A 14143-nucleotide genomic window follows, 5' to 3' on the forward strand; every position below is an offset into this window, starting at 1 on the left:
ACACAATAATTTTTTTATAAAACTATTAAATAACCGTCAACCAATAACCCAATAGCAATAAATCAATAACACTTTTTTCGATTCAATTTATCGATCGGTTCGGTTTTTACACACTCCTACTTATAATTTAATTTCTTAAAGGACTGAAGTGAAATTTATCGAATCACATGGGGAGAAACGTCAAACTTTCGTTTTCAAAGGTGCGATTGAATCAACAAAAAGTTCCCTGGTGAAGACAACCTTGCTGACCGGGAGATTTTGCAGAAAGCCCTGTATATATATATATAGAGAGAGAGAGAGCTAAACAATGTTCATTGACCCCTAGAGGCGCTTCAAGAACAAGCAACTTTCATTTTACCTATCTATATTCAGCTACTGAAGAATTATCTTCTTGTTGTTGTGATCACATCAACACCTTTCTCTTTCTGTGTGTGTGTGGTTGAGTTTGTGCTTGAAGTGAATCTAAATCTATCCCAGTTGTATCAGCACTGGAAATGTCGAAATCATCATCTTCAAAGTTTGTTTTGAGTAATCTTTATCACTACATTTTATCAAAACCCCAACAATTGTCAAACCCAAATATCACTTCAAGTGGTATATCTCATTTCCTTTCTAATCATTCCAAGATTATCGAAAAGGCTGCTGTTAATCCATGGATTTCGAATTCCCAGAGAACCCATTTTTCGTCTTCCCCATTTACGCGGGTTTTGAAAAACCCTAGTAAGAAGTTAGACTCAGATGGTAGTTTCTTGTGGAATAGGAAATTACTAGGGTTTAGGTACTTCTCGTTGAAGAGCTCTGCATTTGGTTCGAAAATCAGTGGGAGTTTTGGGAAAAATGTGTTGAAGAATCCTGTTGATGTTGCCAAGAATACGGCTTTGCGATACAAGGGTGCTGTGGGTTTGCAAATGGAGGCATTTTGGAAGAGGAATTCGATGGTGTTATTTGGTGCTGCAGGTATTATGGTGTGCATTTTGCTTTGGAGGGTTCTATTTGGAATTGCTACTACTTTTATTGGATTGTCTGAAGGCATGGCCAAGTATGGGTTCCTTGCTCTTTCCTCCGCCATTGTCGCTTTTGCTGTGAGTTCTTTTCAAGTTTCTGTTTGTAGTTGATTGAGTTGGACTCGGTACTTTTATGCTAATGCAGAAGATATATGTGATGTATAAATGAGCATGTGTTTCTGGAAATTACGAATATGCTAATTGCATCTTTACTGTGACTTAGCTGGTATTAATGTCAAAGTGTGCCTTGATAAAAACTGTTAATCTGAGAATTGGAATCATTCTTTGTGAAACGGAAACTTTAGGACTAGTTGCTGATCATCCCAAAAAATTAAACCACAAATATTTCTACACCAAGAGCCAACTTAATGAACAACTACTGGAGCTAATCCTACTTGTATTTTGTTTGCATCCTCTGGATGCTTATCAGTAAAATGCTTCCTTTTTATAAAATATAAAGAAAACCACAAATATGTCTACTACGGACCTTTTGTTAGGTAATAGTAATAGAATATAGCTGCTGATAGGAATTTGTCAACCTCGCAAATCAAAGGTTAACAATTAATTGGTTTTGTGAAAATCTGATATTTGGACTAAAACTTCAAAGTTCAATTGTCAATTCAAGTTAACATTCAAACTTGTGCACATTATATGGAGCTCAAACTCCTTCATGCTTGGGGGTTGGGACTATTTAATTTGGAACTCTTTAAGGATTTTTTTAGTGTTTTGAACAATGGGTGGTCTATGATTAAAGTCTCCCAGTTTTCTGTCCTCTTTCTATGTTTTGAACTCTTGCTGATCGAGCATGCTCTGTACTTCTTACAATTATAGCTGAGAAACCTTTTGCTTTTGTTATATTAGGGCTTGTATCTTCGCTCAAGATTTACCATCAACCCTGATAAGGTGTACAGAATGGCAATGAGAAGACTTAATACAGAGGCTGGAATTCTTGAGGTTATGGGAGCTCCACTCTCGGGAACAGACTTGAGAGCATATGTGATGTCAGGAGGTGGTATTACCCTTAAGAACTTCAAGCCACGGTTTAGGGGAAAACGATGTTTTCTGATTTTCCCAATACGAGGTTCTGAGCGGAAAGGTTTAGTAAGTGTTGAAGTCAAGAATAAGCAAGGCCAGGTTTGATTTGAAAATAGCTGCTTCTTTAGTTCTATATGATGAAGCTTAACTGTGTGCCATTGCAATTTTCTCATCCTACCTGAACATTGTGTCACATATCATGAGTTTCAAAACTGTTAGTAACTTCCTTTTTTCCGACTAATATTGCCTAAGTGGGAAATATAAAGCTTTAAAAGGGATAGTTTTTATAGCATCGCGAACTAGAAGGCTGGAAATAAACAATAAATACATGACAAGATCAAAATTGATAAATATTAACGTGATAGTGAGAGGGAGCAAATTTGGTTGAAGTGCACTTGGTGGCAAGATCAAAATTTCTTATAATATGTAATCTGCTAAATCAGCTCAACCTTATTTAAAAAAGCTTAACTTGGCATCTGAGTTGAGTTAGTTTCTAACTTAAGTAATAACGTAAAAGTTTAAACTGGCATGACAAGTTTGTAGTGGCTTGAACTCAGACTATGAGATGTTGAGCCTGCAAGCATTGGCATTTTAGTAAAAGCTTTATCAATAGAATATAGGACGTCAAATTTGAGATCTAGTGTTATCAAGCACTATATTTCCATCTTTCCAGCAAATAAAAAAAAGGACCCAAAAAAGAAGAAATTGCAATGTCCTATTGCTGGAAAGATGGAAACATAATGAAGCTTAATATTCATGCTGTGAGCATAAGTTCGGGCTAATTGATTTTATAATCACTTTGAGCTGGATTGTTTAGAGCCCTACCTTTCTCACTCTGGACTAAAAGAGGCCATAATATTGTTCGTCAAATGATCATCTAAAGTTTAGTGTATCTAACTCTAAATGACTGACATTTAATTTTTCACTAGAGAGTTTCCAGAAGTTGAAGCTTCCAGATTTGGTTGCTACACAACCAGATAAATAAACAATGCAGAAGAATCTAACTGGCTTCTTGTTTATTCTAGCAATGCTTATGCTAACATTTATCCTGCTTTTTGGTCTGCAGTATGATATGAAATTATTGGCAGTAGATATACCGATGGCCTCAGGACCTGACCAACGTCTATTCCTGATTGGTGATGAAGAAGAGTACAGGATTGGTGGTGGTCTTATTGCTGAACTAAGAGATCCTGTTGTTAAAGCAATGGCAGCAGCTAAGGAGTTTGAAGATCGCGATGATTTGGAGGATGAAGAGGATGCTGAAAGAGAACTTCAAGAAGCAGAGAGAAGGCACCAGGAAGAAATTGAAAAGCTGGAAAAAGGTGATTCAAGATGATTAAGCTGAAGTCTCTTTGTAACCATGACCTCTTTGGTTTTACATTCGAGTTGTTTACAAAGGCATTGCACTGGATAGAACATCCAAAGACTAACAGTGCTCTAACTGTTGATATTGCGTGTTCCCTTTACCTCTCAGTGAATTAACAGAGCTATATGACATGCACAGGCAGGAAAAATAGATCATACACTCAGAATTTTCTGTAATGGTTCGTTGTTGGCCAATAAGTGTGTTTTTGGAAGTCTAATCCTTAATGTAATCGGTACATGTTTTATTTCATTATTCAGCCTTATGGGGTAGAAATAAATTGCTGCAACTTTGTTTGACATCAAGCGCTGGCCAGTTCACCTACATCTTTGGTCTTTTTAAGAATCAGTGCTATTCTTGCATACTTTCAAGTTGTTGTTTAGTACATTGAGGGATTTTTTTCCGGCCTAGTTCACTTGACAGTTTCTGGCATCTGTCTTCACCTGAAAATGAATTGTGCTGTGCATTGGTATTGCTGTCCAAGAAGCAGATATTACGGTATTGATGCTTCTGAGTTCTTTGAAATAGAAATGAAAAGGCCCAAAGACTCCAAGCATTACTAAAGAAATGGAGGGACCGCCTTGTTAATCTAAGCTTTCGTTGTATTTCCTTCTTTAGGATAAGTGCAGCTTCTTCAAATCATGAGTTTTGGTCTCCCAATATAGATGTAGGATTCACAGAGACTGATTTTCTATCTAATAATATAATAGGAGTACCAAATTTGTTTATTGCATGAACATGTACAGTGATGACCAATTGATCCTCAGCAAAACAAAAAAGGGTTTACCATCTTTGTTTTTATCTTTAGGCATTAACAAGCAATCAACAAAGTGGCTAAATTCAGAGTTACAACATGGGATGGGGTTGATGCTTGCACAGGATGTCTACACATGCTATGTGCCAGAAATTGCCTTGTAGCCTTCTTTTTCCACACAACTCAGCTAATGAAATATCCCCGTCTTTACAACTCTCTTATCTTCATGTTTAGTTGGTCAAACTTTTCTGGAAAATAAGTTTGTTAAAAATGAGAAAAATGACTTCCCTAAGGAAAGTATGAGAAACAAGTTACACAAGCGACATTGTATATTGATGGTGTCCTCCCCCCTTCCAAACACACCTCATACTAAAATGACTTCCCTAATGGAAGTATGAAAAACAACTTGTTTTCTTTTTTCAAGCAATTATAGCTATGTGTAATACTCCCGACAATATGGGAACCACAATACACTGAAAGAGTTTTGTATTAAAATCACAAGGGGTATATACTCGGGATCTCTATACACTCACACATATATATTTATTATTATTTATATAATTCCGTCCCGTCGATCCCGCTATGGCGGGCCTCATCCCACCATGGCGCCTCAACCCAAGCAATGTTAGGTAAAATGGTCATAACTTTTTACTCCAAACTCCAAATGAAGCAAATTTGGTGGCATACTGGCATTGGAAAGAAGACTTATAGATATTTAATATGATAGGTCATGGACTACCTAATTCATTATAGGTTGAGAGTTATGATCGTTTGAAGTTGGTGTTAGTTTAAACTTAAGTCCGAAACTAAATAGGAAAGATACTTTCAACTTAACTTTGTGATAGGGGCATCACAATTAATGCACTCGCATACCAAGAAATTGATCCTAATCTTATGACGAATGAGATTAGTATACCTTACCGCAGATATTTTTAGTAACGACGGAATAGGTCGTTACATTTCCTTTGTCATCAATATAAAATAAAATAAACGAAAGTCTAGAGATAAATTTTTCACTCTGCATATTATTTTACTTATCAAAAGAAAAAGTACTTGTTACCTAAAGATATATCACTTCGTTATGAATTTATCTTAAATAGAGAATGTGGCTCACTTTTATCCCAATTTTGATAAGTGAGGACTTGATCAAATGTATACATTTTAAAGTTGTTAGTAATTTAGATAAGAACATGTGTAACAAGTCAAGTAGGTCAAGATGAAAATTGACTTTTAAAAAAACTAATTTTTTTCTGTCTATATCTTCTATTTGCGCAAATAGTGAAGTTGATAGACTATTTCTGGTGTGTTCACTTTTCAATAATTTGTAGGAACAACAAATAGTAATGTCTGGGCACGGAAAGGTAGATGTATATAAAGAGTTGAAGAGTTGATGTTCTCCATGGTATATTGGATAGTCTATAAGTTGTGACACCATTAGAATATGAATGATAGGCTGTAAATGCATAATGTTTACAATAACTTTGAGCATTCTCCCTTTCTTACTTTTTGATTATTTTGTTTGGGTGCAAGTTGTGTCAACATTTTATATCGATGATTTGGTGGAGTTGTGTATAGTTTGCAAATGCTTGAGTGAATAGACTTTATGTTTGTTCCTACTTGATCATTCATTTTACTAATACATCCACACAACTTGAATAAATTATTTCCGTGCTATTTATAATTTATATAGCTGAATAATCTTTAGCATACTTTATTATTTATGGAGAACAAATCTGCTACCTTTCTAGTATACTCTGCCTAAGCAAATAGTTTAATTTGCAATTTGCATAGTACAATGATTTTTTTATATTTAGAATAGCCAACATATGTTTACATTGAATTTCGTAAAGCTAAATCTATTTTAGCGTTATATTTTTAGCTTTTTACACCACCCACTGTACAATTCTCTTAAGAGTTCCATTCTCTACTTTTCAAATTTATAACATGACATATAACATTGTATATATACTTTCATACATTATTATACATTCTTATATATTATTTTAAAGTGGATATATACTATATATGTAATACATTCTTATATATTATTCTGCATTGGATATCACTATATATATAATGTACAAATAATATATAAACAATGTATCTAAACTATTACACAATACATATACACTTTTTGACAAATTTACATTATAAAATGAATAAAATAGGCAATTCTTAAAACACCCTTCTCATATCATACAATATGTCTATATGTGTATATCATATTCATATCAGTAGAAAACTTTATGTATATGAGCGTGAAGAACACTTTTATGTATATGGCATGAGAAGAGTATATTTAATTTTAGTTAGTCAAGTAGAGAGTGTTTTTAAGACTGACAATAGTTCGGAAACAGAACTAATAATTCGCACCAAAGTTCAGAGGTATTATCAATACTTCTCTCAATAATATTTAATGTTGAAGATTCCATTATTTTGTAATTTGCCGCATAGAAAATGTTCGCGACAAATCTGAAAAGTAAAGCATGCTTTGATATCTCAACAACAACAATAACATATCCAGTGTACGCAAACCTTACAACTATCTCGTGGATATGCTATTTTCGAAAGACCGTTGGCCACTCTCATATTAAAGAAACGAAAAATTGGGCTAAATCATGTAACAAATAAAAGTTAATTCAAACTAGATGGAAACCAGACACCCAACACTGTAATTATCCCAAATCATAATATGGACCCTGCCATGTGAACTTTTGACGCACCATGAATAAGTAGTAATTTGAATTTTGATGCATAAAGTCCATCATTGTGCCATGTTTGGTTTGCAGTTAAATTCAGAGAAAGCATCATGGTTGCACCTCCATACACCAAAACCAAAATGATTACATCAAATAGGGAGAAAAGTTTGGACAATGAATGACTTCCTCACCTAAAACTACACTAGCAAGCTCCTACTAGTACAAAACTAAAAAGATGGGAGTCCATTGAATTGAAATTAAAATTTTGAACTTAAAGATCTCTATGGACTACTAGTTGTTTTACGAAGGGGGTTATTTAATTAGTCAACTCTAATTTTTACCTTATTCATATAAGGAAGATTCGTTTTTTGAGTTTCATATCTAAATTATTGGGAGTGTAAGTTTTATACATAAACTATCATTCATTAATTTAAAAAATACACTTCAGTGGTGTGTGTAATACACTCTCTCTTTTATTTAAAAATATCTTGCCACATAACATTTCATATGGATAAAACATTCTACTTTGACAAAAATTAAATAAATTATTAGTATTAGTTAAAAATTAAAGATTAAGGTATCACTATCCCCCAAAAAATTAATTTTTTAAAAATAAAATTTAAAATATTTTTCTTACTGCACCATCTCCTCCCCCTCCCCCTCACCCCGCCCTCAATTTTTTTTTAAAAAAAAATCTTACTTCAACCCCCTCCCAAACCACCCACTCCTTCCCAAAAAAATTTAGATATTATTTTTATTTTTTTAAAAAAAAATTCTAACCCTTCGCTCCCAATTTTTTTATTTTACGTTAGATATATACATATATTTTTATGAACGTATTTTTTTCTACTTGCATATCGAATAAAACAGAAAATAAAAATTTTATTTCAAAAAAAATATTGTGTCAAGTAAAATATACTTTCTCAAAACATATGTGTATATTTAACACAAAACAAAAAAAATAAAAAGAAAAATGAGAGTGGAGGGGTAGGTGAGGTGGTTAGGCTTTTATTTTTTTAAAATATAAGAATAATATATAATTATTATTATTATTGTAAGGGAGGTGAAGTAAGGAAAAAAATTATAAAGGGGGGGGGGGGGGGGGAATTCGGGGGTACAGTGGGAGGAGGTGGTGGAGTGGGTTAAGAAAAATATTTTAAATTTTATTTTTAAAAAATAACTTTTAACTAATATTGATAATTTATATAATATTTATCAAGATATAATATTTTATCCATATAGAGTGTAATTTATTATAAATAAAAGAGAGAGAAGTGTGTTTTTCAAACTAATGAGTATAGTTTATATATAAAACTTACATTTTCAATAGTTTAAATATAAAAAATAAAAATAAAAATAAAATTATTTAAATATATTTTTGACACTTAACTAAAAAAAGAAATACTATAGTTTAAGTTGTATCTCAAACAAACCAAGTATAAATGAGGTCCCCTTTGTTATATTATCTTTTCCTTCTCTCCTTTTGACAGCTTTAGAAAAAAAAAAAATTGTACCAACTTTGGAGAGGATGGAGTTGACATTTTACCAATCATTATAAATGAGATGTATTCAAATAGAAATTGGGACCTTTAGGCTTTTAAAATTTTATTAGAGACTTGACAAAATTAAGCAACATTTAACCGCTCTTAATTAATACTTTCTTCTGTCTCATATTATTTATTGGCATTTCTAAAAATATTTATCTCAAATTATTTTTCAATTTTACTAAAATAAAATAGAATTAATTAATTTTTTTCCATTCTACCCTTATAGGTAATTCTTTTTGAAAGTGTAAATTATATTAATCACATGCGTCAAGTTACAAAAAAGTTCCTCCATTGATAATTTTGGTATATTGATAGTGATGGATATAAGACACATAAAAAGTGTTTTACAAAGAATTAAAGAGTAACATAGTAAAAGTACTCTTCTTATTTATGATTTCTTAAAAAACGTATATAAATAAAAGTGAACAAGTAATATAAAATGGAGGGACGAGATCCGAAAAAAGGGCACATTATATGGCTTTGGCGCTAGTATTAATCAATTGCAACGCTACTAACTTTGCTTGTTGATGCTTAAAAACTTGGAAATTGATCATTGCATGGAAAAACATAATACAAATAATTATTACCACAATGAAGAAATCCCTAGAATATGTTCATTTTTCATCATCACAATATGAAGAAAAGGCTATACAAAGAGAACTCTTCAATTAATAATATCCTATCAAATTTACGCAAATTAAATTGATTTGGATAGAAATAAAATAGACCTATATTTATAGGGATTCGAGAGCATAAGACATAGTAATTGAAAAAAGAACTTATCCTGGCTACTTGTTTAAATTAACAAAATTTTCTCTATTTTTCAGAAGAAAATTTGGAGATGGACTAATAAATTTTAGATATTTAAGTGATTTCCTAATAAATAAGCATAATAACACATATTTTTAGTCATCTACAGTAGAAGTTTTAATGTATATAAATACTTTATAGGAGTATTGAATAAATTTAATTAATAATTAATTTATAGATTAGTCCTATAGGGAGTAGGTATTTAAATGGAATTAGTATGAGAAAGATTATTCCTCCAGTAATCCTCATTCCTCAATGCTATGGTAGGACGTTGTCACGTGACAATCCAAATATTAAAGGCCAAGAGTTTTTTCTATTTTAAAAGGAAATACAATTTCTTTTGCCACGTCTATTGTCGTGAACTTCCAAGAAAACATAATTGGTTCTATAAATATTTTTGTTATTTAACTATTTTACAAAATAATTTTTGATGATATTAATATGAAAAGAATTATAAACTTATAGAATATTTCGAATAGTTTTGTCGAATTCACAGAAGTTCAGAATTGTTCTTTTAAAATATTATAGAAAGAATTATGAAATATTAAAATAGGATCATGGCCATTGATTTATTTATGTATCGCATGGCAACATCCTACAATAGTTTTGAGGGATATTATCGTAGAAATAATCATTAGAGGTGATTCTTTCCCGATTAGTATAAATGCGACCCTTGTTTTATTTTCAAAGATAACAAATGACTTGGAAAGAGTCTCTTTCTTCTTTTCTTAATTTGGAAATACATCTTTCATCTCTATCTTATTTGTTACTAATTTTCTACCCTCATGTCAAAATTTGATTTCTCCTTTCTTTTTGATCATGTACAATTAAATATCTTCATGTCAAAATACCTTCTTGTTATACACTCAAATATTTTATGTCAAAAATCTCTTTCCCTTTTCTTTATGATTTTGTACATACAAAAATACTATTTTCATGTCAAAATTCCTCTTATTTTTGTGATCTTGCACACTTAATTCATGTCATTTTCACTATAAAATGTCATTTAACTCATTCCTAAAATTTATAAGCAAACTTCTTTCCTTCTAGTGTTTCCAATCGTGATGCAACAGAAAGCGAATGAGATCGACTAGATGATGAACAAATATATAGGAAACAAGAAGACAAAGATAAAAAAAATTATGAGGGCGAGAACAAAAATAATGCTTAGTTTTATCTAATTCTTAATAATAAGCATTTTATTGTAATGAAATATGCAACCAAATTTTTTATACTATACTTATAGGTCAAATCAATAATATATATTATTTGTTCGAGTAATTAATGCTTGTATAATTAGACTTACATAATATTAAAAAATGTTAGTTTTCTTAATTTTTATATTATAACATTGTTTCAATAAATTTTAAATAAATGGAAAATAAATCAACCATAAATTAAAGCTGGAGAAACAAGAATATTATTGATAAAACAATATGGATACAATTATGTTCCTTCATTCATCTCTCTCTTAGGATTTCACCGTAATTCGAGGGTCATAGTCTCGAACTAGAATGATATGGACCTTATTTGTAATAAATTTTAAATTAAAAAAAAATCACCTGTCACGACCCAACCCACCGAACCATATGAGAACCTACTCTAACACCTAAGTAGGAGAACCCTCAACAGAAATATCATGCGGAAGTTTAACAAATACCAAAATAACAGCCTAAAGAGTCAAGAATACACTATAATTAAATTTTAAACTCTAAGGTTTATTACAAGTAACATTCTAACACCGCCAATGATACTAGTCTAAATAGGTACAAGAGCTTCTAAAGATACAGTGTATAAATAGAGTAATGACACAACTCCCACAATAAGGAAATGTCAAGAGTAGAAGCTGTTGGAGAATCATATTTGTCTTCACCTAAGAAACATCACTGGCTCTGTAACCAGACTATGCCAAGTGACATAGCAAGAGTAGTATCAGTACAAACAACACGCATTGGTAGGCATCATCGGACAACCCGATACCCATCGCATAATATAAAAAAATCAACAAGAAGAAAACATGATCTTAAGGAAATACACCGCCCAATTTTAATGCACAAATTCTTACCATTCCCAATAACCTTCCAATGTTCTTCAAGCCTAACACTTATCCCTTCTAGTTGGTCCACTGCCAACTCTAATACAAATTAAGGTCTAGCCCTTCTATCACATAAAGGAGTTTTCGAACTATGGGTCACCACTAACTATGTCTAACCAGTCTACTACCTTAAGCTTTCATAACAATACCTGGCCCTAGACTAATTAACATCTCATTTACAAGAAAAAAATATTAAGGTCGACTAAGGCTCATCTTCTAACCGTACTGGATCACCATAGCGGGACCTAACCTGTTATATCCGGTATTTTATACGGTTGGATATTTTAAGGTAGCTGTGGTAAAGTTAAGGGAATGACCATCTTCCAAAATTTATTTTAATATACAAGTTGGTTATGAATATTATTTATGAACATTAATAGTGTGGAAATTTGGGAAAGGGAAAGGGCAAAAAAGAAAATTCGCAAAGTGGCCTATGGTAATATTGTGGAAGGCTAGGGTTAAAATGGGAATTTCACAAAGTATTCAAGACTGTTCTTGAAAGACCAAAGTGTTCAAGAAAATTCATGTAGGGGCCCACTCTTTTATGGTCATGTGATGAATATATATGAAACAAAGTGTACATGGCAAGACAATGAAGTCATCTTTATTTTTTTAAAGAAAGTTCTAGAAAAATGGAGAAGGGGGGGGGGGGGTCATGTGTCTATATTCTTATTTGAGGGACTTAATTTTAAATATGGATAAGTGGTGGAATATATATATATATATATATATATATATATGAGAGGTCATCTTTTTAATTCAAGAAATTTGGAGAAAGAAAGAAAACAAAAAAGAAGAGAGGAGAAGTCTAGAATAAGAGAGAAGAGAAACTTAAGCTAGAAAGAGCAAAGAGCTACGGTTTTGGGAGGAGGAAAAGGTAAGTTCTCCCATTCCATTCCGATAATTAATTATATGGGGTATACCACAAAGGTATGAAGGTGTTAGTAATGAAAATTTATGGTTTGGATCAGCCCAAAATGTTACTAAACAGCCACGAAGTTTCAGTCGCGCTAGAAGAGCTTCCGAAGCGAGTTTTGGCGAGTTTTGGACAAGGTAAGGCTTTTTCTTTCAAATTTAAGTTTAGAATATTTTTATGGGGTATATTAAATGTATTAAATGATGTTGGAAGTGGAAAAAGTGTACAAGGATGCTTGACGTCAAAAATAAGCTAAATTAAAGTTGTAGTAGCTAAATCGAAGTCACGTAGTGTGTTGTCGTTGTGGTGCTGCGGGTGCAGCTGGTGGGGTTGCGTGTTACAGGGATTTAAAGTGTTTTAAAAGGGGTGTGGGTGCTGCTGGTTTTATCCACACGACCCTCCATTTCGTATGGTAAAAGATTTTATGAAATAAAGGTTAAAAACTCTATTTTCGTATCGTAGTTTGGGACTAGTTGTTTGGAGTTTGTATTGTGTAAGGTTGAAGTGATTTACTTATAAATATGTGCTGCTGGTTGTTGTTGTTGGTTGGTTGTTGATATTGCAGCCGAGTGAAATCTCGGGGATGGTGTATTTACAGGGGAAGTGCTGCCGAAATTTTGATAGACAAAATGTTAGTTTAGGATGAGAATCTTGGATATCTACGACTAATTTTTGCATTCGTTAACATTGTTATAGATTTTTTTGGAAGGCCAAGAGTTAAGTGGTATTGACTAAGGAAGCGGACAAGGTATGTAAGGCTTACCCTTCCTTCTTTGGCATGATCTTTGTAGAACGAGCAAATGATGTACATGTATATGTATGATTTTAATGAAATTTCTTTTTCGTAGAACCCAAAACTTATTTCTGAGCCTTCATGTGTCGATCTATGTACGTAACCACAGGTGTTAACAATTTTCTCTATGTGCATATGTAAGTGGTTTGGCACCTTATGAGATTGTGACTTTATTTTACGTTCTCTTAAGATTATCCTTCGTTGATAGTCTCATCTTATAATAATTGTTCTTTCAAGATGAGACAAAGCGAACATGGTTAGTCCATAATATAATCAGAGGTTACCGACCTTCTGTCACTCCGATAGATACACGGATTTCGTTGGGCTCTCATGCATGCTGTTTATATGATATATGTATATGAGGGATATTGGGAAGGGCCATATGTTGCGCTATAAATGCATTACCACCTGGTCAGTTGGCTTAATTTTTATCCCGGACGCGGAATGCCCGGACGTGGGACATATGTGGGCGATATGACATGTTCTATTTTCTATGTATATGAAAAAGAAATATTTTTAAAGAAAAAGACAAGCATGCATGGCATCTGGCCTAAAAGGAACTCATATGTACAGGTTACTCTCTTATCTCACTTTATGTTCTATGATTCTATGATATGGTTGTTCATACCTTATGTTCTTTAGTATGCTGATTTTCATGCCTTAAATACTCGGTACATTATTCGTGCTGACCCTCTTTTCTCCGAGGGCTGCGTTTCATGCCGCGCAGGTACACCCAGACGAGTAGAAGCTATTATAGAAAATGTTCCAGCAGGGTTAGCAACTCCACTTGTTCCTAGAGTGCTACTGAGTCAGAGTATATGCGCTATGATGTTTCGTTCGAAGTTAGAGACTTTGCAGACAGAGTCGTGGATATAGAGTGTCAGCTTTGTAAGCGGCGTCACCAGCCGATACGTTATTATATCATATGTCACGAGTTTTATGGGATGATGAATTTTGGAAAGCAAGATTCACAAAGCTTAACTATGTTTTTCATTTCTTTTTGATGTACAAGTCTAAAGAGATTAAGTATGTAATATGAGGTAGCGGGTTCGCTTGGCTCCGAGCATGGGGTCGGGTGTCCATCACACCCTATTAAGATCGGGGTGTGACATAACCACACTATAGTG

At 32.8% G+C, this 14143-nt stretch overlaps 1 protein-coding gene and 1 long non-coding RNA gene across 2 annotated transcripts; both read left to right on the top strand.

The window, feature by feature from the left end:
- Positions 1 to 269: 269 nt before the first annotated feature.
- Positions 270 to 3701, top strand: LOC129896053 (uncharacterized). The gene is made up of 3 exons (XM_055971871.1): positions 270 to 1082; positions 1866 to 2138; positions 3106 to 3701. Exons 1-3 carry the CDS (start codon positions 495 to 497, stop codon positions 3373 to 3375), a joined length of 1131 nt encoding a protein of 376 aa, XP_055827846.1. The 5' UTR covers positions 270 to 494; the 3' UTR covers positions 3376 to 3701.
- Positions 3702 to 12084: 8383 nt separating this feature from the next.
- On the top strand, positions 12085 to 13913 carry LOC129896635 (uncharacterized). The gene is made up of 4 exons (XR_008768009.1): positions 12085 to 12184; positions 12279 to 12360; positions 12920 to 12971; positions 13744 to 13913. It is a non-coding gene; the product is annotated as an uncharacterized LOC129896635 (long non-coding RNA).
- Positions 13914 to 14143: the final 230 nt, after the last annotated feature.

The sequence above is a fragment of the Solanum dulcamara genome, chromosome 7 (assembly GCF_947179165.1).
Source record: "Solanum dulcamara chromosome 7, daSolDulc1.2, whole genome shotgun sequence".
In the NCBI taxonomy this organism is placed as follows: Eukaryota; Viridiplantae; Streptophyta; class Magnoliopsida; order Solanales; family Solanaceae; genus Solanum; species Solanum dulcamara.